We start from the raw sequence: 27,487 nt of genomic DNA on the forward strand, positions 1-27,487 counted from the left end.
AACCCTGGAAAGGCCATAAAGATGGGAACCAGTGGAGGCTCAGCAGTGACCTGTGTAGTAGCAGCAGCTATGGATGACTTGAAGATCAGACCTCCACCTCCATCTCCGTCTGCAGCTCCCTCACTACTACTACCACTACACCATGACCACCATCACCACCACCACCACACCCACCTCTACCAATACCATCCACATTCATCACCGTCATCAAAACCAAAGCTAACACATCCAACAACAACAGTGCTATCATCAGCACACTCACCAACTCTATAACCACCACCACAATCACGACTCTCCTCATCATCACCGCCTCCATCACCACTGCAACCACTTCTACCACTATCAGCTCAACCTTCACAACCAGAGCCTGCATGGCCTCCAGCCTTTAACTTTACTGCCTCCAAGACCTCCACCACTATCTCCACCATCACCTCTATTTCCACCACCACCACCCCTCCATCTCCACCATCACCTCCACTTCCACCACCACCATCACGGTCTCCACCATCACCTTCATTTCCACCACCACCATCACCTCCACTTCCACCACCACCGCCTCCATCTCCACCATCACCTCCACTTCCACCACCACCATCACCGTCTCCAACATCACCTTCATTTCCACCACCATCACCTCCACTTCCACCACCACCACCTCCATCTCCACCATCACCTCCACTTTCACCACCACTATCACCATCTCCACCATCACCTTCACTTCCACCACCACCATCACCTCCGCTTCCACCACCACTGCCACCTCCATCTCCACCTCATCTTCATTTCCACCACCACTATCGCCTCCACTTCCACCACCACCATCACCACCTCCATCTCCACCATCACTTCCATTTCCACCACCACCACCCTCTTCACCATCACTTCCACTCTTCCACTGCCATCACCACCGGCATTTACACCATCATCTCCATTTCTACCACCACCATCTCCACCAATATCTCCTCTTCCACCACCACTACCACTTCCATCTCCACCACCACCTGCAATTCCACCACCACCACCAGCACCACCATCTCCACCATCACCTCCATTTCCACCACCACCTTCATCTCCGTCATCACCTCTACTTCTACCACCATCACCACCACCTCTGTCACCTCCATCACTTTTCTTTGGCTCCTATATGTCCTTCAAGGCTCATCCTAACCATCAACCTTCATTTGTTTTATTTATTTATTTATCTATTTATTTATTTTGAGACAGGGTTTCACTCTCATTACTCAGGCTGGAGTGCAGTGGTAGGATCTCTGCTCACTGCAACCTTTGCTTCCTGAGTTCAAGTGATTCTCCTGCCTCAGCTTCCCGAGTAGCTGGGACTACAGGTGTGTGCCACTGCACCCAGCTAATTTTTGGATTTTTTTGGAGAGATGGGATTTCACCATGTTGGCCAGGCTGGTCTTGAACTCCTGAGCTCAATTGATCCACCCAACTCGACCTCCCAAAGTGCTGAGACTTACCATTACCTTTTTGAGGAAGCCTCTCCCATCACCACCCTATGCCAATCGTCCTTTTTATTTTCTCTTTTTTAGACAAGGTCTTGCTCTGTCATTCAGGCTGGGGTGCAGTGGTGCCATCTCCTCTCACTGTAGCCTCAACCTCCTAGGCTCAGAGTATTCTCCCACCTCAGCCCTCCAAGTAGCTGGGACTACACATGCATGCCACCATGCCTGGCTAATTTTTTTTGTGGGGGGGATGTTTGTTTGTTTGTTTGTTTGTTTTTTGCAGAGAGACGGTTTCCCCGTCTTGCCAAGCCTCTCCTTTGTATTCTCAATTGCGCAGCACAGACATGGCTGTATTGAAGAGTTTTTGCTTCTGGATTGGAATTGTTGATTCAGTTGCCTGTTTTTTTCACATAAATTGTATAGTTCTCTTTATTTCCAATGCCTAACCTAAAACAGTGTCTGGTGTATAAGAGACCTATATAATCAATATTTGATGGTGAGATGCATACATGACTACATGAGTCTTTTAAATTATTTAAAAGCTAGTAGGTCTTAATTATTTGACTTTTTGAAATTGCAATGAATATTACTGTGAGATTTCTGTATTTCTCAACAATGTGTAAGATTCGATTTTCTAATTTCCAGTCCACCGTGAATTACCAGGCCAGAGACAGATCGCGAAGGAATAATTGAAGTCGAATTCAGATAGCAGCACTGCTCCACGTTCACCACTAAGTGGCAGGCGCACCCCAAGAGGAGGCCACCTCCGCCCTCGGCCACAGCCCCGCCCTTGGGCACCGCGTCCCACCCAGCCCCAGCTCCTTCCTGGGACTGACGCTCCCCTAGGAGGGGCAGGTGCCCTCAAATAACGATTGCCCTGGGAAGTTCCCCGAAGAAAGATGCTCCTTCCTCTGCCACTCCCACTCCTACTTCTTGTAAACTCCACCAGTCTCTTCATTTTTCACGTCCCCAGCTCCCCGTCCCCACCTCCCCATACACAATTGCCCTAGCTTTAGCGCTCTCGGCTCCCCGCGCAGAGCCCGGGGGCTGCTGTCTCCCACGTCACTGCTCAATTATATGCACCGAGAAAGAGAAGGGACAGACCTTCCTGGAGGCTCCCCAGAAGGACATCTTGAGATTTGTCTGGTGTGTGAGCCTGCAGCAGACAGGAGGAAGAGAGACAGGAACAAGGAAAAACTTCAGAAGAGGCAAGAAGAGAGAGAAAAGCAAAGCCGGAGGGAGCTGGGGGTTAAGGATAACGCCTTAGACGCTGTGTAGCCTCAAGACAGCTTACCGAGCCTAGCCAGAGTCAGGGAAGACACCTGTACTTGGGTCTCTCAAGAGAGCCAAGAGGACCAGACCAGCAGAGACTTAGGGTCACAGAATTCCATCTCCTTGGTCATGAGCCCTAATGAGAAGGGAAAGGAGGTAAAGACAAAGGTAGTGGGAGGTGGAGCAAGTGGAAGATGGTGGCCCCTCCCTGGGCTGCCTAAGTTGAGTAATTGCTTTGCATAACTTTCCTGGGCCCTGGGTTAAAAAAAAAAAGAAAAGAAAAGAAAAAAGAAAAAAAGAAAACAAAAAGGCTTCTTGCCCTCCTTGGAAGGAGCCTAGAGTCTTATGGGCAAAGGGGGCCTCCTCTCCTCCACCCCAACTCTGGGGCTGGAGCCCCTCCTTCCCAGCCTGCTTCCCCCCTTACTTCCCCTGGCTTTGCATCTTGCTCTGCTCTTGGGTGCAGTTTGGGAGGGGGCTGGGACTCCCTCTGAGCACAGTTTCCAATAGTTTCCAAAAGTTGGTGGTGTTTTCTTTCAGCTTGCTGTGTGTTTGGTTACGATAATGAGCCACCTAATGGTTATCAGACTATAATAAAAAGATACCAAAACAAACAGTGGAAGACAAGGATGTCAACATAGGCACCTCTTTGTTAGGCTTGTCACCGACAGCCAGTGCTGACAGCCTGCCCCGGACTCCTGCCCATGGTTAGAACCTCACTCCCCCTCTGCACTGGCATTAGCAAGAGATATCCAGGGTCCCGCAGAAACTCCTGCTCAGGGCAGTCGCCTCCTCTGAAGTTACCCTGAAGGTTCCTATTTGCTCCTTCTTCCCCTGCCTTGGCATAAGCAGGAGGGAGAATGTAGCTGGGTTGCAAGTTCAGTTGCTCCCGAGATCTGCTATAAAGGAAGTGACTTTATTCCAAAGCTAGCTTAGGGGAAGAAGCACAGGCTTCCTGCCTTAAGGGTACTGCTTCTCTTTTGGAAGAGAAAGCAGGGGTTTTTAGAAGGGGATTTTGCATGCGTGGTACGCAGGGGAGGAAACAAGCAGGTAGGGATCTGCGTAACTTTCGGTGCCTTATCTATATGTGCCTTATCTACAGGGCTGCCTTACCAGAAGTGGTCAAGTTGATGCCATCGCAGGCAGAACTAGGTTGTAAAGTGGCCTTGTCTCGAGGTGCTCTCCCGATGAGAGAGAGTTTTGTAACAGGCATACTTTTGGTTGTAAATTGGCTTTTGTCTCTCAAGGCAAACTCCTGGTGGGAAAGGTTTCCGCTCTGGAGCTTTGAAGTATGCACACAGTTAGATAAGCTTGCCCTATAGACAGTGTCTGCTGAAGGGAAGGTAAAAGGTTATAACTGCATTTCTAAAGAGCTAAGTAGGAAGTGGGGCACAGGAGAAGAGGAAGAAAGAGAAAAAAAGAGAAAACATAATTTTAAAAATTAAGTTATTATCTCTTAGAAAGTGAGAGTAGTGGCTGGGCGTGGTGGCTCACGCCTGTAATCCCAGCACTTTGGGAGGCCTGAGGCTGGTGGATCATGAGGTCAGGAGATCGAGACCATGCTGGTCAACATGGTGAAACCCCATCTCTGCTAAAACTACAAAAAATTAGCCGGGCGTGGTGACAGGCACCTGTAGTCCCAGCTACTCGGGAAGCTGAGGCAGGAGAATCGCTTGACCTGGGAGGTGGAGGTTGCAGTGAGCCGAGATTGCACCACTGTACTCCAGCCTGGAAGACAGAGCGAGACTCTGTCTCAAAAACAAAACAACAACAAAAAAAAAACAGAAAAGAAAATGGGAGTACTCGGTTAGAAGGGGATGATGGAAATGACCATGGCATTCAGAGTCTTTCGGCTCAGTAACCAGTCCTAGCATCACAAGGGAGAAGCAAACAGAAAATGTAGCCCCTGGCCGAATGGCACGGAGGCTGAGGAGGGAGAATCACTTGTGCCTGGGAGTCAAGGCTGCAGTGAGCTGAGATCACGCCAATGCACTCCAGCCTGGGAAACAGGAGTGAGACCTTGTCTCAAAAATACATACATATATACAGATTGACAGAAAGAACATTCCAGAAGGAGACAGCCCATGTGCACAGGGACAGGAGTTCCAAATGACATGCCACTGCCCAAAAGTGTTTACTAAGGAAACCAGTTCATCTGGTTTGCTTGGAACTTTCATGGTTTTAGTACTGAAAGACCCACATTTCAGGAAATCCATCAGTACCCAGTGAGCCTGGATGGCTGGTCACCCTACCTTACCACTGTCTTGTGCAACACTGGACTGGCCAGGTGAGGGGGCACAGCGCTGAGCAGGAGCAGCTACAGGGTGGGGAGTTAGGGCACTCTGGATAAGAGGCTAAGAGCCATCCCCAGGCAGTGACCATCCCTGCTCCCACCTTCCACACCACAGCTGCAGTAGCGGCCTCTTCATCCTGGGACACCGGAGTCAGCTGCCCAGGGACCATGATGGCTCCTCACACCTCCTCATCTGTCCTGCTCGGAAGGGGGTCTGCAGACAGAACAGCTTCTACCCTGGACATGTTCTCCTCTGATGCTTGCTGCCCCTCCAATTTACATTTATATTTAAATATGTACTTATACACATGTGTATTATATGCATATATATTATGTATATATTTTTTAAGCACTTGCTATGGGCATTTTCTCATTTAATCTTCATAAAAACTCTGTGATGTAGTAATGATCCCACTCAATGAATACATGAGGAAATTAAGGCCCAGAGAAGTAATTCGTCCAAGGCCAAATACAGAGATAGCAATATAACTCACATAGCTACCTCACAGAGTTGTATGGGGAATAACTGAATTGCTATATATATAAAGTGCTTAGAAGAGTGTCTGACATGGAGGGAGTGATAAATAAGGGTTTAACTTATGGATGGTATTACTCTGCCACACTGCCATCCCCTGCAGAGGGTGGGGGAATAGCCTGAACTTTGTAAAAATAAATAAATAAATCATTTGATTATTTGCATTGCAAAATAATTCACTCCAGGGTTCCTCTGTGAGCCATGCCACTTGGTTTTACAAACTGATTTGAGTATAAAGTCAGAGGCACCTAAGGCAAAGCAACTCACATCCTCAAAAACCTTCAAAGTCAAGTTCCCCTGGACACTCAAGGCAGGCCTCTCCCTGCCCATTGCCCTGAGCAGAGACGCTCATCTTCGCAGAGGACAGAGGGCGTACTCAGCCTGATCCCTCACAGCAGCTCAGGGGACAGGCTCATCCTCCTAGCTCTCTGCTTCTCTAGACGTGAATCACACAACAACCTCCGCAGAGCCTTCTAGGCTCAGAATCTCCTGCTCATTGCACAGGCGAGGAACTCAAGGTGCCAAATATGGGAGAGTGTCATACCTGCCTTGACAGCAGCTTCCTTGGATGGCTCCTAGGAAAGCCCTCCCGGCAGACCACAGAGGAAGCCCCTCAGTGTACTGTTCCCAGTAGCAAGGGTGCCCACTCACCAGTTATCCTGAGGAGCAACAGCTGCCCACATTCCCAGGTTAGTGTGGGCCAGGGCAGGAGCCAGCGTGCCTTCCAGAATCACAGGCAATTTTGCTGACCTCAGTGTATCCATCAGCATCTTGAGAACTGGCCACTCAACAGCTCACACCCAGCTTCCCCAAGCACAGTCTGGTAAAGGTTTATAGAGGAGAAAATCTTTTCACCCTCCTTGCACTGATTTTCATCATTCTCTTCTCATCACTGTGGCAGCAGGCATCCCATAAAAAGCAACAGGGCATCGTGAGGAATGATTGGAGGAGCGATGGGGAGCAAGCTCTTTTGCCTCTGTTTGAGATGTCGGGCCTGGGATGGGGGTAAGTCCTGTTGTGGGCTCCTGGCATTTTGTAACATAGGGTGCCCACCCATGCATGTATTGGAAAGTTCCAAGAAGTGTCCCTGCCATCTTGCAACCAAGGATGTTTTCTAAGTCTGCATGTGCTCCCTCCAACATCCAGAACACAGAGAGTTCCCAGATCAAATTATTAAGGCCTGCGCTGAACAGAGCCAGTGTAGCCTGAGTCAGCCAGAGAGTCTGATCCACTCTTTGGCAACTCATCCCCACCACCATGGCCACTACACACCTCCACCAACCTAGAAACTTCAGGTCCTCTGATTTCTGAGCCTGGGTCAGGAGAAGGTGCTCTGCCCAGGCACCAACGGAACGCACGCCTCCATGAAACTTGAAGACGGAGTGCAGAGAAGCATCATGAATTTTTCACAAGATTCATCTAATCGTGGCTGAGCAGAGCTGAGAAAGCCACATTCCGAGGACCCGTGCCAGCAGCTCACAAAGAGTTAACCCATTAGGCCATCGCCTGGTGAGCTCATCCATCCCTGCTGGAGCCTGCTCAGTTGCTGGGATTCACAACACAGCGACTTCTGGACGTGGTCAGGGTGGCTTTCTCCTGCTGGCATGGACTTGAGCAGAAACTCATTGCCGGCTTCCTCCTTGCACGAGCACCGAGTGATTCCCAGGTCCCCCATCCTCCCCTGGGACATCGAGGACAGTAAGTAAGGAGGGAACGTTTCCCTCTGCCCTTCCTTCCATCTTGCTGGAGGAAGGAGCAGGTTTTAACTTTGCTTTGCAGCGTGTTGCCTTTAAACTGGGGTTGGAAGGCAAGCATGAACAACAAGCGGAGAAGAGGCGGCTATGCCCTGGGAGGGGGTGAAGTCAGCCTGGAGGCACTGCCTGCTGAGGGTCTTGGCAGACAGTAGTGGCCAGAGGAAGGGGGCCGCCCCTTGCTGTGTACCGTGAAGAAGGGAATTTGTGGGCAGAGGGCTGCTTCAGTCCTGCGGGTGTAGCATCCAGGCTTCGCTCTTAGCAGCCATTGTGGGAAGGGCTGGGCAGGGACTATCTTCCCAAATCTAGGTGGAAGAGGAAGCAAAAAAGCCAGACAGTAAAGTGCAAGGCCACCCCCAGACCCCAGAGTACATGGGTGGAATCTCAGACCCCGGCCTTCCTCCTGAGCACCCCGTATCAGAGCTCAGCGGCTGCCAATGTCTTCCTCCTGCAGCTGTGGCAGGTGTCTGGGGCAGGTGCCAGAAAAACAAGGTGGAGTGTGCTGGCTGCCTCGGGAGTTTTATCTCAGACAGGGGGAACAAGGCAGGCACATGCAAACATGGACAGAGACGTGGCTCAGTCAGGCAACTGTGTGCCCTGGGGACCCTGCATCCGGGTAAAGCCAGACGTGATCACACACATGATCGCCTGAGCTATTTTTCTACCCTGTCACTGGCAGGGGTCTGGGCACCAGCTGGGTGGCCCGACAAGGGAGGTGAGTGGTACCCTCTAGGTTGACTGTGACCCTTGGGAAAATTCCCTTCCTAGAAGCGCTATGAGCAGGTGACAGATGGGTGGCCATGGCCATGGTGACAGTGGCGGCTTACTCAGAAACCCTCTAGCTTCTATTTTATCAGCCCAGACACTTGGCCCCCACTCACCTTATCAGAGGGGTGGCCAGTCACCAACTGAATGTCCTGGTGAGGGGAAGACAGCACCACCAGAGAAGATAAGGGACCGTGGGGATGATCACTGGCAAGCTGGAGCTGGGTGGGGCGTTAATGGGGACTCTGTGAGGGAAACAGGAGGACCCTCCACTTCTTACCACTCTGGGTCTTCCACAGGAATAATATATGGTGTTATTCCCACCACTTCCATCCTGCCTTCCCCGCTTCTCCCCCAGACACCCCTCGCTGGGCCCAGCCTCCCAGCAGTGAGGTAATGTGTGCCTCTCTCCTCTGCTTTCAGCTCTTGCAACTTCCAGGAGAGCCCAGGTGCTATCAGAGCTCTCTAGATGGAGGGGCCTGAGGGGCAGGAAGGGCTAGATAACTCCAGGCCCAAGCACAGCGGCACAGCGGGATCTCTTACAATATTAGGGGTGCCAGATGTATTGCCAGATGCCCAGTTCAATTTGAATTTGTCAAACAACAAGTAAATTTTTTGCATGCGTTGGTCCCATGCAATACTGGAACATTCTTACATGAAAAAACCTATCCGTTGTTGATCTGAGGCTGAAATGTAACTGGACACCTTGTAGTTTTATTCTCTAAATCTGACAACCCTATTAATACCAACTGTATTTCATCACGTTCAAAGGGGGACAGCACCAGGGAAAGGCTGGGGAGTGAGTTCGGAGGTGGAGATGTACAGGTACAGGGTGGTGGAATGCAAGGAAGGCGGTGAAGAAAACAAGAAGAAAAAAAGGCGGAGCCCTCTCATTGAGAAAGCATAAATAAAAGAACAGGATTGGCCGGGCGTAGTAGCTCACGCCTGTAATCCTAGCACTTTGGGAAGCTGAGTGAGGTGGATCACCTGAGGTCAGGAGTTCGAGGCCAGCCTGGCCAACATGGCAAAACCCCGTCTCTACTAAAAATTCAAAAATTAGCCAGGCGTGGTGGCATGCACCTGTAATCCCAGCTACTCAGGAGGCTGAGGCAGGAGAATAGCTTGAACCTGGGAGGTGGAGGTTGCAGTGAGCTAAGATCATACCACTTCACTCCAGCCTGGGCAAAAGAGCAAAACTCCATCTCAAAAAAAAAAAAAAAGCAAGATTTGGAGGCTGGCAGCTCTGAGCCTGTGTTCCTAGCTGCAAAATGGGAATGATAATTGTATTACCCTCCTAAAGCGGAGGAATAAAAGACACTCCCCAGGTGAAGAAAGTGGCACATGCCAGGCATTTTATGCTGGATTTGTGGCATGGTGACAGTGGTGACTTTGAGGCCACTGTCCCACAGGCCCCTTGCTGGCCTCTTGCTGCTTGCTGGCCCCAGCTCGGGGACCCCGGAGTCCTTGGCAGCTCTAACCAACAGTCCTAGCCTATCTCCTCAGCCAAGGCTCCAGTTCTGTTCACTATGTCCCACCTCCGGCGTTCTCCCCACTTGCTTTTCCCATAATTTGAAAATAAACGTTAAAACCACCCCAAAGAGGAGCAGAATAGACTTGAACACAGAGTCTGGAGCTAGGCAGGCTGCAAAACTCACATTCCAATTCAGATGCTCTCCTCACCTGTGAGTCATCTTGGGCAAATCACTTATACCTCTCTGATCCTCAGTTTCCTCATCTGCAAAGTGGGGCAAGAATATAGCTTCCCCTGAGGAGTGACTGGGTGGAAGGATGAAATGAGGCAATGCAGACAAAACCTTTAGCATGGCTCCCACCACACACTAAGCATTTGATAAATGGTAGTTATTATTACTGTATAAAAAGCACCTGCCCTCCCCAGCCACATGGCTTCCTTGGCCTTGGAGAAGCAGCTGAGGTACACTGGAGATTTTTGTAGGAACTTCGGCCAACAGAAGGAAGCCTGCCTTGGTGAGGTGAGTGGTCACTTAGGCCAAAGAAGGGAGGCAGGGAGGAGTTGGTCAGTGTGTCTGGCCTTTGCCCCTTCACAGCTGCCTCCATGCCGCGTTGTGAGCTGCTTCCATCCTAACACCTGGCTGTAATATCAAAGGGAGATTTTTACAACCACCGGGTGGGAAGGAACAGGACCAGTGACTTGGTAAAGCAGTGCTAGTCAGGTTCTAACCTTCTGTAGTTAAAAAAAAAAAAAAAAAAAAAAAGTCTGGGCGCGGTGGCTCACGTCTGTAATCCCAGCACTTTGGGAGGCCAAGGCAGGCGGATCATGAGGTCTGGAGATTGAGACCATCCTGGCTAACACGGTGAAACCCCGTCTCTACTAAAAATAGAAAAAATTAGCCAGGCGTGATGGCCGGTGCCTGTAGTCCCAGCTACTCGGGAGGCTGAGGCAGGAGAATGGCATGAACCCAGAAGGCAGAGGTTGCAGTGAGCCGAGATCGTGCCACTGCACTCCAGCCTGGGCGACAGAGCGAGACTCCGTCTCAAAAAAAAAAATTACAGGGTAATTTCAGCTTTGCAAACAACATGCAAAGCCCTCTCCTTCCTCTCTTACCATAACTCCCCCATTTCCTTAGCCATGTAACAAGTGTTTACTGAGTCCCCAGCCTCCACAAGGGGCCAAGGAAGGCATAGGTTTCAGGGCGTAGGAAATTGGGGAGCCCCCAGCCCCAGCCCCTCAAGGAATATGGGAGGGAAGAAAGAGCTTCTGTAAGTACAGACACATATCTGGTCATCTGCAGGGAAATCATTCACTTATTTTCACTGACATCCACCATTCTGTTAAGTTGTACATTTCAGATGCTCAGGAATCTACTCAAGAGAAAGGGGTTTGGCCTTTTCTTTCCTCGGGGCACGCATTGTTCACCAGAATGCATATTCTCATCACCAAACCATATCTTGGGGGAATGAGTATAAGCGCATGAGAAAAAGCGAAGAATTTTCCAGTCAGTTCTCTCCCCTCTCATTTGAGACATCTCATTATTGCATTTGTCAGAGACGCCATGGACCAAGCAAATGTGCACACCGCAAGCTCCTCTTGGGAAAAGGGGCATTGTCTTACTCATGTCTGTAACTCCCTGTCTAGCAAAGGGTCTGGCATGCATGCGTTGCTCAAAAAGTGTTTGCTGCAATGTTTGGTGAGCACTGTTCACTGTTTAACTGCCTGGGGACTATAAAATCAACAGTCAGATGCTGAAAAATAGGTGTACGCTAGGTCTCCAAATATGGGGATAGTTCCAAATACACACGGCAGATGCATAGACAAGTTCTAACGAGATTAAGAGACAGCCCTATCGGTACCTCCCTTCTGGGTATGTTTGTTCAGCCAACTAAATCCAGTCTTCTGTCTGTTCAGGGCTCCCTGGCGCCGGAAAGTCTGTGTTTTTCTTTTCTTTCTTTCTTTTTTTTTTTCTTTTTTTTTGAGTTGTAGTCTTGCTCTTGTTGCCCAGGCTGGAGTGCAGTGGCATGATCTCGGCTCACTGCAACCTCTGCCTCCCGGGTTCAGGTGATTCTCCTGCCTCAGCCTCCTGAGTAGCTGGGTTTATAGGAGCCTGCCACCACGCCCAACTAACTTTTTTATTTTTAGTAGAGATGGGGTTTCACCATGTTAGCCAGGCTGGTCTTGAACTCCTGACCTCAGGTGATCCACCTGCCTCGGCCTCCCAAAGTGCTGGGATTATAGGCGTGCACTACTGCACCCGGCCAAGTCTGTGTTTTTCTTCAAGGGATGATATCTTTCCAGAAACAAGGTGAAATTCTTGTTCTCATTCTCTCTCTCCGTCCTCCCCACCCACAACCTCTTCCCAATTCCAAATGTTTCCAAGAAATACCTTCTCTTCCTCTCAGGATCTCGTCTGAGAGTCAGTTACACAATCTCTCCTGTAGAGCCAGGTACCCCTCACCTCACAGATTTCCCTTTAGTGTCTCTGCCCTATTCTGGGGTCACTCCTCCATGCCCGCACCTCTACTCTCCTTTGCTGGGGCAGTGTCTCCTGCCCACAGCCTGCTCTGGGTCTCCAGGTTCCATCACAGGGCATCAGCCACATCAGCATTCTTCCATTCGTGGTCAAGCTCTATTTCTACCTGCTCCCCGCCTCGCCCTACTGATTATTATTATTAAGGCTTTCACAGTTCTTTGGTGTGGGGAGTAATTTACACAGTTGAAATGCACAGATCTGGCTGGGCGCGGTGGCTCACGCCTGTAATCCCAGCACTTTGGGGGCCAAGGCAGGTGGATCACCCGAGGTCAGGAGTTCGCGACCAGCCTGGCCAACATGCTGAAACCTCATCTCTACTAAAAATACAGACACACACACACACACACACACACACACACACACACACACACACACACAAGTAGCCGGGCTTGGTGGCACGTGCCTGTAATCCCAGTTACTCAGGAGGCTGAGGCAGAAGAATTACTTGAACCTGGGAGGCGGAGGTTGCAGTGAGCAGAGATCTCACCATTGCTCTCCAGCCTGGGCGACAGGGCAAAACTCTATCTCAAAAAAAAAAAAAAGAAAGAAAGAAAAAGAAAAAGAAATGCACAGATCTAACAGCACCATATTGACGAATGGGTCCCTCATGCAACCCCTACGAATGTCACCGCATAGAACACGTCCATCCACCCTGGGAAATTTCCTTGTGTATCTTCCAGTTGGTTCCTCCTCAAGCCCCACAACCATTTTCTGAGCTTTGCCACCTTAATTAGTTCTTAGCTGGCTTGAGAATGCCAGGTAGATGGAAACATGGCATACAGGTACTCCTTTAGAGATGATCTCTTTCATCCAGCATGTCTGTGCGGCTCATCCATGCTGTTGTGCGCCTCAGAAGTTAGCTCCTTTCTACTGCTTAGCAACATTCTATTGTGTGATTACATAACCATTTATCCTTTCTTCTGTTGAGGGACATTTGGGCTGTTTTCTTTTTCTTTTTTTTTTTTTTTTGCTATTATGAATAAAGCTTTTATGACTATTCTTAAACAAGTCTTTTTGCAGACATGCCTTTTCATTTCTCTGGGACAAATAAACATTTGGAAGTGGAACTGCTGGGTCAAAGGGTAGATGTATACTTAACTTTGTAAAAAACAACCAATTTTACATTCCCACCAGCTCGGATTGTTCCATGTTCACACCAACCTACCGTATTGTGAGATTTTCACATTTTATCTATGGTAGTGCATGTGTGGTGATGTCTCGTTGTGGCTTTAATTTGTATTTTCCTGTTAAACATCAATGTCAAGCACTTTTTCCTGGGTTCCTTGTTCACTTGTTATCTTGTAATGAGTCTATTTAAACATTTGGCCAATTTTAACTGGGCTCTTTGTCTATTAATCATATGTAGCATTGACAGATACTTTTTTTTTTTTTTTTTGAGATGGAGTCTCGCCCCAATGCCCAGGCTGGAGTGCAACGGTGTGATCTCGGCTCACTGCAACTTACATCTGCCAGTTTCAAGTGATTCTCGTGCCTCAGCCTCCTGAGTAGCTGGGATTATAGGCCTGCACCACCATGCCCAGCTAATTTTTTCTATTTTTAGCAGAGACAGAGTTTCACCATGTTGGCCAGGCTGGTCTCGAACTTCTGACCCCAAGTGATCTGCTGCCTCGGCCTTTCAAAGTGCTAGGATTAGATTACAGGTATGAACCACTGTGCTCAGCCCAGATACATATTTTGTAAATATTTTCTCACAGTTCAGAGTTTGCCTATTCGTTTCCTTCATGGTGTCATCTAATGAGCAGGCATTTTAAATTTTGATGATATCTATTTTATTGATTTTTTTTCTGTCTCTATCTTGTCTACACAATCTATGCCTGTCCCCAGGTCACAAAGATTTCTCTCCTGTGGTTTCCCCAAAAATCTTTATAGTTTTACCTTTTACATTTAGGTTAGACCCAGGCTCCAGCTCTAGTTTTTGTTGATGATGTGAAGTGGGATCAAGTTTCATTCTTTTTTCCATGTGAATATCCAGTTGTTCCAGCACCATTTGTTGAAATGACTTTCCTTTCCACGTTGAATTGCTTTGATGCGTTTGTTGAAAATCAATTGTGCTCTGTGTTTTTTCCACCCTCTTCCCTTCCCTTTTCTTGTCTGGCATCCCTGTCCCTACCACATATCCATGTAAGAGGTGAATAAGTTCTTTCTTTAAACCGGGAAATAGGCCCCGAGTTATACAGGCAGGGATCATCACTCCAGGGTTCTGGGCATGTCAGGTGGATCTCCAGACCCCCTCTCATCCTCTTAGCACTAAGGGTCTATGCAGTTGATTTGACCTTAAAGGTCAGCAACTACCTAGGGAAAACCAGTGCTGTCTGGGGGATGGAAGGTCACAGAGCTCTAGGGATAAATCTGCTTATGGAAAAAAGAAAGGAATCATGGTTCACACTGAGGCTGAGACGTATCAAAGTCCATGTTCAAACTTCCCTAATTATCCCCAATGCCTTTGTACAATTGGCTTGTTCTAATCAGAATCCAAAGGAAGGAACGTATTGCATTTAGTTATATCTTTTAATTCTCTTTGTGTAAGCATTTTATTGACATAGATTGTACACATACAAAAACGGTCACACCTCAAGTGTACCATGCCACTAGTACACACTCTTGTAGCCAGCTGCCAGGTCAGGAATCAGAACATAGCTGGGCGTGATGGCTCACGCCTATAATCCCAGCACTTTGGGAAGCTGAGGTGGGTGGATCACGTGAGGTTGGGAGTTCAAGACCAGCCTGACCAACATAGAGAAACCCCATCTCTACTAAAAAATACAAAATTAGCTGGGCAAGGCGGCACATGCCTGTAATCCCAGCTACTGGGGAGGCTGAGGCAGGAGAATCACCTGAACCCAGGAGGCAGAGGTTGCGGTGAGCCAAGATCGTGCCATTGCACTCCAGCTTGGGCAACAAGAGCGAAACTCCGACTCAAAAAAAAAAACGATCAGAACATTGCCAGCACCTCAAAAGTCCCCATTCCAGTCACTACCTCCACCAAAGGCAGCCACTATCCTAACCTCTCATAGCATAGACTGTTTTACATGTATTTGAATTTTACGGAAATGAGATCACATTGCATGCATTCTTTTTCTGTCTGGCTTCTCGTTGCTGTATAGTCCCAGACTGGCACTGTTTCTTGGTGCCAGCCTGCAGCCTGCTCAGCCTGGTTGTGTACTATAATTAAGTCCCCACCCACTAACTCAGCCTTCTGAAGCTCCAAACTGGCCTCCAGGGGATGAGGACCCATCCGCCCTTCTCCAGTTGCTGCCCTGCAGGCAAGCTGACATTCAAATCTGAGGTGAGTCCGGGAGGCCCTGCAACTCCAGCCTTCCCCAGCTCCTCCACTGGCCCAGCCTCTCTGGGGCCTCAGTCCTTGTCCAGTCTGGGGCATCAGGACCTTAAAGGAAATGGTATACTTATTTTTTAGGTTTGCCATGACCAATTGCCACAGACTTGGTGACTTGAAACAACAGAAATTGAATGTCTCACATTCCTAGAGGCCAGAAGTCTAAAATTAAGGTATTGGTGGGGTTGGGTCTTTCCAGAGGCTCAGAGGGAGAATCCACTCCATGCCTCTCTCCCAGCCTCGAGCAACCCTTGGCATGCCTTGGTTTGTAGAAGCATTCCTTCCATCTCTCCTCTGCACATAGCCTTCCCTTCTGTGTGTCAAATTCCCCTCTCCCTTCTCTTAGAAGGAGGATGCCAATCATTGGATTTAGAACCCACTCTAACTCAGGATGTTTTAATCTCAAGATCCTTATCTTAATTGTATCTGCAATGACCCTTATTCCAAATAAGGTCACATTCTGAGGTTCTGGGTAGACATATCTTTTGGGGGCCACAATTCAACTCCCTACAGTGAGTGAAGGATCTCCTGAATCACACAAACCAAACTACCAGTAACTTAATTGAAGCGGAAAAGGGCGGTTCTCACTGGGCCAGCCCCCTGAGTGTTAGTTACCTCGTCCCCCACAGAGCTGCAGCATCTGGGCCAAGTCCTCTGAGCAGCTGCCAAGTGCCAGGCTGTGAGCCAGGTGCTATGGGGTAGAAGATAAGGAAGCTCAGCCTCTATCCTGAGGCAGTTTTCAAGCTAGGCAGGAGGAAAGGCTGGCCAGAGCAGTGGTTCTGCACCACGTTGATCTTGCCCACCCCAGGGGACCTTTGCAATGTCTGGAGATATATTTGATTATCATGATAAGGACGTGGAGGAAAAGGTACTATTGGCATCTAGTGGGTAGAGGCCAGGAATGTTGCTAACCATCCTACAATACAAACATCCTACAATCCTATAGTCTGCCACAGCAATCAATTTTCCAATCCAAAACGCCAACAGTGCCATTGTTAAAAAGCCCTGGTATGCAAAAAAAAAAGAATCTCATTGGGCTTTAATAAAATATTTTAAAACTCCTACAGCCCATGAATTGGTGATTTTCTGAAAACCTCAATTTTCAGATTTCAAGCTGATTCATTACCTATAGACTTATCTGAAATAGCTAAGAAAGCTCCTTCTTTTTATAAATGGAAAAACAGAGACCCAGAAAGAAAATAATTGCAATGGCAACCAAGGCCATTTCCTGAACATGTAGAATGTGTCAGACAATATAGCAGTGTTATTTGAAATTTGACTGTCACCGCAACCCTATGAGGTAGACACTCCATTATCCCTGTTTTATATGGGGCTCGTAAGGCTCAGGGGCTGAAGTAACCTGACCAAGTTCCCACAGCATGCAAGTGGCAAACCGCGTTCAAATCATGATCACTCTGATGCCAAAGACCTGGATCTTTCCATCACAAGCAGCTTCTGCAAGTAAGTTTAGTGACTTGCTGGAACTGTGAATAAGTAGGCTTAATTCTTCCCAGTACAGGGTTCCACTCACAGCCCCGCCCTGCCTGCCTGCTTCTGTTTATAGCTGCTCCTTGCCTTTTGCCTGGTCACAGTTACAGAGAGTAGGGTGGGAGGGAGAGGAGGGTAGGCATTCCCTCTGCTCAGGGGAAGAGAACTGCTTCTCTTTCAGTCATTGCCTAGAAGTGCCTTCCTGCCCATTCACTCTCCCAAAGACACATCCTCCCTCCCGACAAATGAATAATTGCTTTTCTTTGGGATTTCATGGACCATTGCAGATAGATAGATAGATAGATAGATGATAGATAGATAGATAGATAGATAGATAGATAGATAGATAGATAGACAGAGAGAGAGACGTCTACATAGTGGCCAATTTTTTTCTGAGCAGTTACTAACAAAACCAATGATCCTTTTCCATCAAAATCATTTCATAAAATGAAGACTATTCTAATGCCAAGGAAGGACTCCACTCCATTACATTCTGACCTCAGAATAAAAAATAGTCCTTCAAACTGAATAAATGTAACATTATGAAAAACTTACAACAGGATTCTTCTTTCTCACATCGTGCAGTGGGTCAGTGTTAGGGGATTATGAATCTAAGTCATTCTGTATTCATTGAGAGATTATTTTACTACAGGATGAAGCCCCAGAGTGAAAATCTCAAGATTCTTGTAGTTGAGGAACCTTCGGGACCCATCCAGACTAGCTGCGGTGCAGTGCAAGGAGCTCTGAGGCTGAAGACCCTGGCCTGATGCGGTGGCTGGTAGAGTTCGCCAAGCTCCTAAACCCCACTGGGCCTCAGTCTCTGCCCCTAGAAAATGAGACTAAACTAGTGACCATGTTGCAGAGCCAGAAAGAAAGCCTTAGTTACTTCCAGCAAGGCCCATTTTCCTCTCTCAGAATCTACAGTCTAATGTCCCTGCAGTGGCCCTAGCCTCCAGTTGAACACTTCCTGTTCCTGAACCCCCTCACTCCCAGATGGCAGCTCCCAGGAGCAGGCCCTTCCCTGCCCATCCCCAGCTATCTTCTCTGGCACCACTGAGAATCACTGCATTTTAATTCCTTCATCACAATCTTTCCAACCTCGGGAAACAGCAATCATGTCGCCCCATGTCTTCACTGAAAAGGGATGGAAATGACTAGTGAGAAAAAGAAATTCTGCTGAAGATGATCAAACATCCTTATATGAGACCAGATTGCAATAACCAGCACAAGGTCTCCCAACAGCTTTATGAACCCATCCCTACCCCCCAGCCCACAGGGGGAAAAAAAATCACTTTTTAAATGGCTACTTTGCTTATGCAAATATACCACAGGCTCCAAAGGGAAGCACGCACTGGGTACCTACGGTTACAAAAGCACCTTGTAATATTTTCAGAGTCTTAGGAAGCACAGATCCAAACTGTAACATTACCAAGGCCAAATTCTGAAGGCCTTGGTTACGACTCCTATTTCCCCCTGTTAAAGGGGAGGGATCTGTAACTGCTTGTTCTAGGGAATGGAATCATTATCTTGGGGTTAGGGAGGACACTAGTTCAGAAAAGTTCAGGCCTGAGCAGTGAGGGATGGAATGAACAGGTTGGAGGGACTCAGCTGAAATTGACGTCATCAGAAGGATTGAAGGAGAACGCATTCAGTAAAGGACTCCTCTCTGTGTGGAAGTGCCTTGGACAAGAGGAAGGGGCAGGTTGCAGATAAATGTAACATGTGTCAGGGCTTGGGAGCCACCAGCTCCGGACACCACCTCCTTTATCCCAGGTAACATGGTTTCCCAAAGTGCACCCCACCCCATATCTGAGTCTAATTCTAGCTTCCCTAGCAGGCACCCTATTTAAGCTGGGGAGGGTGGTTTCATGGTGACCGGGATGAATAGCCCACCTTCCCCAATACAATTTTTTGCTATGGAAAGAAATCTCTCACATCCCACTCACAAATAGAGATATTTGTAAATGCTGACGTGAGTGGGGCGTGAGTAGCCCAACAGGAAACAGAAGAAGAAGCCAGAGGAGGAATCGCAGGATTCTTGGCCAGGAAAGAGGGTAGAAGCCAAGGTCCAGAGGCCAAGGTCTCCCTCTTCATCTGAAGAGGCAGAAAGAGCAGAAGCCTCAGAGAGCTGCTTAAGGAAAGTCATCCTAAGCAGGCAGGGGACCCTCGGAGAACAGCCGGAGAGCTTGAGGACTCGGGGTACAGGAGGAGAGAGCCCGTGGGCTCTGTCCCAGAGAGCAGCAGCCGCCTGAGCTTACTGCAGGGAAGGCACCAGGCTCCTGCTAGAAGATAAATAAGTGTGTAAGTGGTTTCTATATAAGTGGAGCAGGTCCTGTGTTTGTCCTTAGCAACCAGTGGAAGGAAGAGGAAGGGAAAGAAGGGAGCGAGAGTTGTTCATTTACTTATTCAATTAAAGATGTATAAAATCTCCGGGGTACAAAGAACTGTACAGACACCTTGGAGACATCTGAAAGATGAATCAGGGCAGTAACTTTGTGAAACCTCCAGGCAGGGAACCTGGGCTCTCTCAAACAGAACCTATCCTCAGGAAAGTATCTAATGTCAGTCATTTACATCTTATTATCTTGTTGTAAATATATAGACCTTTGCCTTGAACCCACATTTCTGATTATGAAATGAAAGGCTTTAATCTAGGCTGGGTGTGGTGGCTCACACCTGTAATCCCAGCACTTTGGGACGCTAAGGAGGGTGGATCACCTGAGGTCAGGAGTTCAAGACCAGCCTGACCAACATGGTGAAACCCTGTCTCTACTAAAAATACAAAAATTAGCTGGGCATGGCGGTGGGCACCTGTAATTCCAGCTACTTAGCAGGCTGAGGCAGGAGAATCACTTGAACCTGGGAGGCAGAAGTTGCAGTGAGCCAAGATCGCACCACTGCACTCCAGCCTGGGCAACAAGAGCAAAACTCCACTTCAAAAAAAAAAAAAGAAAAAGAAAAAGAAAAGAAAAGAAAAGAAAAGAAAAGAAAAGAAAAGAAAAAGAAAGAAAGAAAAGAAAAGAAAGAAATGCTTTAATCGGACATTAAAAGAATTTGAGAAAGCATTGTTCTGGTGAAGTATTTGGCAGACAAGCAGTGCTTCTCTGCAGCCCAGCCCTGAAATTGCTCCACACGGGTGACCATCTACCTCCCCTGAGTTGGGGTCAGCGATGAGGGAGCCCCAGTGGCTGAGAGCTATGCAGATGGGCTGTCGATGAGACCCCGGGGTGGGCAATTGAGTAAGACTCCATACCTTTCCAGGCCTGAGAATAGGAAGCTGGAAATTGGCCTTGATGTAATTAACATGGAGGGTGGGGAAGGGTGACATTTAGATCTTAGAAGGTTGCACTGTGGGGGCCAGGTGCAGTGGTTCATGCCTGTAATCTCAGCACTTTGGGAGGCCAAGGCGGGTAGATCACCTGAGGTCGGGAGTTCGAGACCAGCCTGACCAATATGGAGAAACCCCGTCTCTACTAAAAATACAAAATTAGCTGGGCGTGGTGGCGTATGCCTGTAATCCCAGCTACTCAGGAGGCTGAGGTAGGAGGATCGCTTGAACCCGGGAGGCAGAGGTTGCTGTGAGCTGAGATCACGCCATTGCACCCCAGCCTGGGCAATAAGAGTGAAACTCCATCTCAAAAAAAAAAAAAAAAAAAAAAAAAAGTTGCATGAACCTGAGACATCACTGTCCTCTGCTGACAGAGCACATGAAAGCCCAGGCTGCATGAAGCGGTCTTCTCCAGACTGTGCATAGCCTGGTAGGAGTGATGGAGTTCAAATCTGAGCTCGGGCATTTCCTTGTCGTGTGATCTTCAAGGAGTTGCTTCACCTCTCTGAAGCTTCACTATCTCATCTGTAAAACAGGACTAATGCCTAATTCACAGGTTTATTGGGAGGTTTCAATTTAATAAAGGAAGTGTTTGATGCAGTGTCTGGCACAGGACACACATGCAGAATTTATCTATAAAGCATCACTCTTCTAATAGACAAATGATATTATTTATGGAGTACTTGCCATATGCTAGGCATTATTTCAATGCATTACATCCCTTAACTCACACCATTTTGAAAATTCTATGAAAGAAGTAATATTATCCTGATCTTATATATTATCCTGAGACAAAGAGAGGTTGAGTAATTCCATCAAGATCAGACAGCTAGAAAGTGGTTGGGTCTGAAAATAAAATGCCGTTCAACAAACTATAGCTGGCCAGGTTCGGTGGCTCAAGCCTGTAATCCCAGCACTTTGGGAGGCTGAGGCAGGCAGATCACTTGAGGTCAGGAGTTCGAGACCAGCCTGGCCAACATGGTGAAAACCGTCTCTACTAAATATACAAAAATTAGCTGGGCTTCATGGCGAGTGCCTGTAATCCCAGCTACTCAGGAGGCTGAGGCAGAAGAATCACTTGAATCCGGGAGGTAGAGGTTGCAGTGAGCTGAGGTCACGGCCACTGCACTCCAGCCTGGGTGACAGAGGGAGAGTCCGTCTCAAAAAAAAAAAAAAAAAAAAAAAAACAAAAAAACAAAAAGAAAAAAAGAAAAAAAAACTATAGCTTTTGTTTGTTTCTAAAATGGCATCACTGTTCCTTGTTTTAAATATTAAAAGCTATTGAATAAAATGTTATAATATTTATCTCTCACAAGAAAAAAAATTATATCAGCTTGGGTGGTTTCTTATTTATGTGAATTTCATTTCATTTTCTTTTTTGGCTTCAGCACAAAGACCTTGTTCACCCTCCACTGAGAGCGGGATTAGAGATGGATGCTGAGTACAGGAAGGGTGTGTAAGGATTCCTTTGGCTCCACTCTTGCTTCCAACTATTGCTGGTCCTAGGCGCCCAGTCCTGAGCAACCATGACGATGGAGACTCTCCCCAAGGTTCCGGAGGTCGATGAGAAGTCTCCAGAAGCCAAGGACCTGCTGCCCAGCCAGACCGCCAGCTCCCTGTGCATCAGCTCCAGGAGTGAGTCTGTCTGGACCACCACCCCCAGGAGTAACTGGGAAATCTACCGCAAGCCCATCGTTACCATGTCGGTGGGCGGTGCCATCCTGCTTTTTGGCGTGGTCATCACCTGCTTGGCCTACACCTTGAAGCTGAGTGGGAAGAGCCTCTCCATCCTCAAAATGGTAGGGCCTGGCTTCCTGTCCCTGGGACTCATGATGCTGGTGTGTGGGCTGGTGTGGGTGCCCATCATCAAAAAGAAACAGAAGCACAGACAGAAGTCTAATTTCTTACGCAGCCTCAAGTCCTTCTTCCTGACTCGCTGATGGTGGTTTCCGCATCTCCGTGCCACCTTGACTGGGAAAAGATCTGATGACCAACATCTGACATCCCCATCTCCTCTGTGGGGTGCCATAAAACTGATCCAGGAAAATGCTCTTCTTGACCCTGTGGGGAAGATAGAGCTCAGGGCTCCACCCTCCATGTAGCTGGGAATGTTGTCAGATGTATCCACTTGATCTCTATTCTGACTGATGCTTCCTTGGATCCTGGCTGTGGCCTTCCCTTTCGTCACTCTAACCCCCTGCCCCTGCATCCAGGCATCATTCATCCAACACTCTCTGCCAAGTGCAATGCATGCTGGGAAATTCTTCAAGGGTGGGCTATGCCCAAGGGAGAAACTCATGGTTACATATCTGAGTGCCAGAGCTGGATTCTTCATTTGCATCCTTCTGGAACCAAAACTGACCCATGGAGGTCCTTTACAGAGGAGGGAGGGATGGCTGAGCTCTGACCCATTGGGTTTGACAGCCCCAGCTCCCTTAACAGACTTTCAAGATCACAAGTATCAAACATTCCAAAGACTGAACAATGAAGGGAGGCCTGGGAAAAACACTCTCCAAGATGGCACATGCCCCTGGACATGATGACATGACTCTAGGGGTTAGTCAGCTGAAGAAGTTTAGTTCCTAATTATATAATATTTACATCAGAGGCAGTGGGGTAGGCTAGGGGATGTCATGGTTTCCGCTTGGCCTTATAACTCCTTCTCATTGACCACTTCTCTGAACTTGGTCATTAGCCAAGGACAAATGCATGTTGTCCTAATTTCTTTCCTACCCCTGCCTCTATCTCTGCATCTAGAACAACAAAATGGAAAGATACAGAGGGATCCTGTAAGACTGTTTTCCCCTTCACGTCCATCAAGATCAAAATTGAGAGAATCAAGTTCCATATCTGAATGATCTGTAGGTTTCTAGAGATGGAATTCACGTTAGAAAATTCCAACTTCTATTATCCCTGCCCCCACCCACCAAAAAAGCCAACATTCATTGAGCATTTATTGAGTGTCCTGCTCTGGGATAAGCCCTGGTTGGGGGCAAGACACGGTCCCTGCTGCCTTCTTGCTTCCCAAGGTGAGAGAGGAAGCCAAGCCAACTGGCGAAATGCGGGTGGGTGTGGGAACACAGGCAGTGTCTACCCTAGACTTGAGAGAGGACAGAGAAATTCCTGGAGGCCATGTCCTCCAACCCAAAAACAAAAGGAAAGATAAGAGTTAACAAAGAGGGGAAAGAAGGGCATTGGAAGCAGCAGGAGCTGCTATGCACGTGCAGGAGCAGCTTGGGGAAGGAGAAGCATGATGGAATTAGGAAACTGCACGGCCACTTGTCTGACCTTCCAGATGTTTTTACTTCATCCCTCTCTTGCCCGGCTTCCCACCTCTTCGCCAAGTGCCTAGTGCAGCTTCTCCTGGAGGCACATTGAGGGCCTCCCGGGGTCTATGGTAGAGACGGGAAGTGGGTTTCCAGAGGGCCTGGTGAGCAGAGAGTCCCTGAGAGGTAAGTGCTTCTGTAACTCCCTGTGGCAACCAAGAGGCCCATAAGTGAAAGAACAGAAGCGGTACCTCTGAGGGAGCCAGTCACGCTGCCCTAGGCCAAGCCAAAGACCCCTGGAGAGCATTTGGTAATGAGGTGTGAGAGGACAGCATCCTGCACCAGAATCACCCTTGTCTTGAGCCAATTCTCTTCACTCCTCAGCCTTGTGGCCTCCCCAGTCACCATGGCCCTCCAGATATCCCCATCCTCCATGGCAGTTCCATATGCAGAGCCAGAATCCGTTGTTGTTCCCTCTGCATTGTGAGAAAATCCATGGAGGCAAGCACTTGTGTCATGGGGACCACCCCTTACCTGACCCACCTAAGGAGTCAGAGTTTGGGGAACTCATGGCCGTTGAGGCTCACCCAGGATGGCCATAGCCTTCATGCAGACCCATGCCAGTGTGGCCATGTCTCTAGCTCACCTCTAGCCCTGCACACAGGCGGTCAGGACCAATCTTGGGAGTGTTGCAAGTGCTATGTCATTAACTGTAGTTTTAGTGCCTCAGTGACAAACCTTGCAGATCATTTCCCTTCTTCTGGCATGAATGCAGATTTGAGACTGGCCCTATAATATCACTCTTGCATTCCTCATTGCATTCTTAAATGGGAGCAAATGGGATGGGCTCCAGATCACTCACTGGAAACCCACACTCCAGGTGCCTCATTTCCTCTGCTCAGGAGCTCGTAGCCTGGGCACAGCTATATGAGGAGGGCCCATTTGGATTTTGCTATCATGGATGTCTTAGTGGAAGGAAGTTTAGGGATAATCACAACTCTAGAAGTCCAGGTTCTGGACTCACTTTGCAGACTCTAGCAGTACCTGCCTCCATTCCCTGCCCACTCAAGCTAGTTTCTCAGCAGAGAGAACATGAGGAAATGTCCCCAAACATCGTCATCCCCACTGGGATCCTCCACATGAGTGTGGGCTGGAAACGTTCCAGGGTCACACTGAGGCAGGACATTGTTTGCCAATGCCTGTTGCCCCATGGAAGGCTGAGGTATGGATGCACCTGATCTGGAAATGCAGCCCAGGTCAGACTCCACATTTCTGCAACAAAGCATCACCTGCAATGACTCTTTTCATATCAGTGAGTCAAAGGACAGAACAAGCTTCCATGTTTTAGGCACACTAGATTGTATCATGCTCCCCATGGCTATTCTGTTTGGGAGAGTTTGATCTAACCCGAAGCCTAAAGGAATCAACGTAATGTTGAATTGTATTCTATGTAACAGGGTCTGCTGTGTTTTCATTCTTCTCTTCAGGAATTTCAAGACTATGTCCACCAATTAATTCCCCTAAAATGCACCCCACCCTCCATTGCCACACATCCTTCTCCCCAGATTGCTGCCTGGCAGAAAATGGACAGGATGGATTTTGTGCATGGTTCCTCAGGCATCTTGTAGGAGCTGATGACCCTACTCTGAGATGCTGACAGGGCAGAGACCAGCAGCCTCCAACTCTTCCCATCCCCACAAGCCAAGTACTGAGACCAAAAAAAGAGATATCAAGAAAGAACCATCCAGAATGAATCAGTGTTCCGGGGCAAGGCAGGCAGCTGCTCCAGGGTCAGCCTATCAATGTCCCCAGTAACTGACAAGAGCAGGCACAAGGAGCAGGTGCAGTTCAGCTCCCCAGCTCCTTTCTTCTATGCCTCTTCTCCTCATCTCCTGTGCTGGCCTCCTCTGCCCCTCCAGCCTTTTAATCCTGACTCTCTTACACTTGGCTTCCCATGAAACTCACTACGGCCTTGACTTTCTGCTTGCACTAGCTGGCTCAATCCATAAAGGAAAAAAGAAAGCAACTGGTGGTGTGTCTGGGTAAAGCAAAGGATATCCTATTCCTCCTTCAATTCCTGCAACATTGCCAGAGTCATGACCCCCCACCCTTCTTGACCCTCATACCCATCTCCTCACTATCTCCTGCACTTGAAGATCAGAGGGCACTGGAAAACCAAAACTCAGAGCTCCAAACATGTCTGATATTAAATGTGGGCAAGGAAACTACCCGGGGGTGTACCTGGGGATGCTACTGGGTGGCAACAACCCTGTGCCATGGGGGTTTGGAGGGTAGGGTTGGGGAGGGGAGGACAGAAGAAGGAGGGGTGATCAGAGGTGATTGGCAAGAAGGCACACCTTCCACCTCCACACAGCTTTCTAAAGGCCTCTGAGGAGCAGCAGAAGGCACCAGCATCAACAAGGTGCGGACAGCGGAAAGGGAGCTGAGGTCACCAGACAGGCTGAGAGGGCACAGCAGGCAGGGGCCCAGGACAGGGGTCAAATTCCTGGCCAGGAGCCCAGAAGGGAAGACAAAAGGAGCCACCAGCCAGGAGGAAGCCCGCATTCTGAGCAGCTCCTCTGTGCCCCATGCTGGGGGCTTTCACACAGTTTAGTTTGTTCTTTTTCTCTCCCCTGTATTCAAACCTTTGTAGCACCTTTTCCAGATAAGTAAATGGGGCTTAGAAAAGTAAGTTACAGGCTCCAGGTCTCAGCCTATAAGCACCGGATCAGAGGCGTAAGCCCACGGCTGCCTCCAGAGCTCATGTGCTCTCATACCCTGAGCTCCCGGCCATAAGCATGAGGTCCCATTCTATGGACATGGTCAGGGGCAGGAACGGGGGCTCCAATCACCACGTTGTCAAAGCAAGGTGGCCTTGGTACATACAGCCTTTGTTCCAGGGGCCAGGCTTACTTACTGAGCAGCAGGAGGATTCAGGACCTGCTGACACAGGCTATGTGTTCACATTGCATCACATTATAGGCCAAGTTCATAACCCCTCAGAAGGCTAAGACCACCTCCCACAGGGAGTGCCTAGAAGCAAAGGGGCAATCAAGATCCAATACCATGCTGGGCGTGGAGGCTCACACCTGTAATCCCAGCACTGAGGGATGCCGAGGAGGGCAGATGCCTTGAGGTCAGGCGTTCAAGACCAGGCTGGCCAACATGGTGAAACCCCGTGTCTACCAAAAATACAAAAATTATCAGGGCGTGGTAGCAAGCACCTGTAATCTCAGCTACTTGGGAGGCTGAGGCAGAAGAATAGCTTGACCCCTGGAGGCAGAGTCTGCAGTGAGCCAAGATCGTGCCACTGCACTCCAGCCTAGGCAACAGATAGAGACTCCATCGCAAAAAAACAAAAAAGACCCAATACCACTTCTCCAGAGAGGAGCTGCTGAGCCCCAGGTCCTCCCGCAGGCAGAGGTGCTTTAGAGGCCACTTGCTCTGTTCCTTCATTCTCAAAAGACCCTCCCTCTATCTCTCAAGACTAGACAGGAGTCACTGAAGGGCCTTGAGCTTGGTCACTGAAGGGCCTTGACCCTACTACACCAGGTCCTGGAAAGAAGCCCCGTGCAGAAACCAGGGCAGACAATTGCTCTCCCAGGTCCTACCTCCATCCCCATCCCCGGAGCCCTGAGCCTGTGCTCCTAGCACCTGCAAGGAGGGCCAGTTCCTGTTGGCCATTTCCTCCTATCCAGACCTGCACCGAGCTCCAGGCACTCCACCAGCCCAGCTGGGCCCTGGCTCTGTGCAGTCAGCTTCCCCTGGTCTCCATGGCGGGGGGTCCTCTATGGCTAAGGGACAGTGCTCACTTCTGTGGACTACAGGTGCAAGAAATAGAGATTTCAGGCCTTCTCCAAGTCAGGTCTCCGATTCCAAAGAGAAAGAAGTTTAGGTAAAAGTCACCTCCAAAATAAGACAATCTCCCACTACGCAGCAGGGCTCTCTGGCAAAACCACCAAAGTGA

The 27,487-nt window shown here is 48.8% G+C and overlaps 2 protein-coding genes across 2 annotated transcripts in view; one reads left to right on the plus strand and one right to left on the minus strand.

Moving 5' to 3' along the window:
• Window positions 1-7,115: 7,115 nt before the first annotated feature.
• PIRT (phosphoinositide interacting regulator of transient receptor potential channels) lies at window positions 7,116-25,546 on the plus strand. Its single transcript, XM_003274693.4, has 2 exons — window positions 7,116-7,258; window positions 21,643-25,546. The coding sequence occupies exon 2, from the start codon at window positions 21,781-21,783 to the stop codon at window positions 22,192-22,194; it is 414 nt and encodes a 137-aa protein (XP_003274741.1). The 5' UTR covers window positions 7,116-7,258; window positions 21,643-21,780; the 3' UTR covers window positions 22,195-25,546.
• ADPRM (ADP-ribose/CDP-alcohol diphosphatase, manganese dependent) overlaps window positions 7,401-27,487 on the minus strand; it is a 143,957-nt gene continuing 123,870 nt past the window's right edge. Inside the window, exon 6 of the transcript XR_004026942.1 lies at window positions 7,401-7,616. The gene's annotated coding sequence lies outside the window, so the exon portion shown is untranslated. The remainder of the gene's footprint in view (window positions 7,617-27,487) is intronic.

Source organism: Nomascus leucogenys, chromosome 19 (genome assembly GCF_006542625.1).
Source record: "Nomascus leucogenys isolate Asia chromosome 19, Asia_NLE_v1, whole genome shotgun sequence".
Taxonomy (NCBI): Eukaryota; Metazoa; Chordata; class Mammalia; order Primates; family Hylobatidae; genus Nomascus; species Nomascus leucogenys.

Coding starts and splice junctions, on each gene's coding strand:
- PIRT (XM_003274693.4), top strand. CDS start 21,781: ATGACGATGGAGACTCTCCCCAAGGTTCCGGAGGTCGATGAGAAGTCT.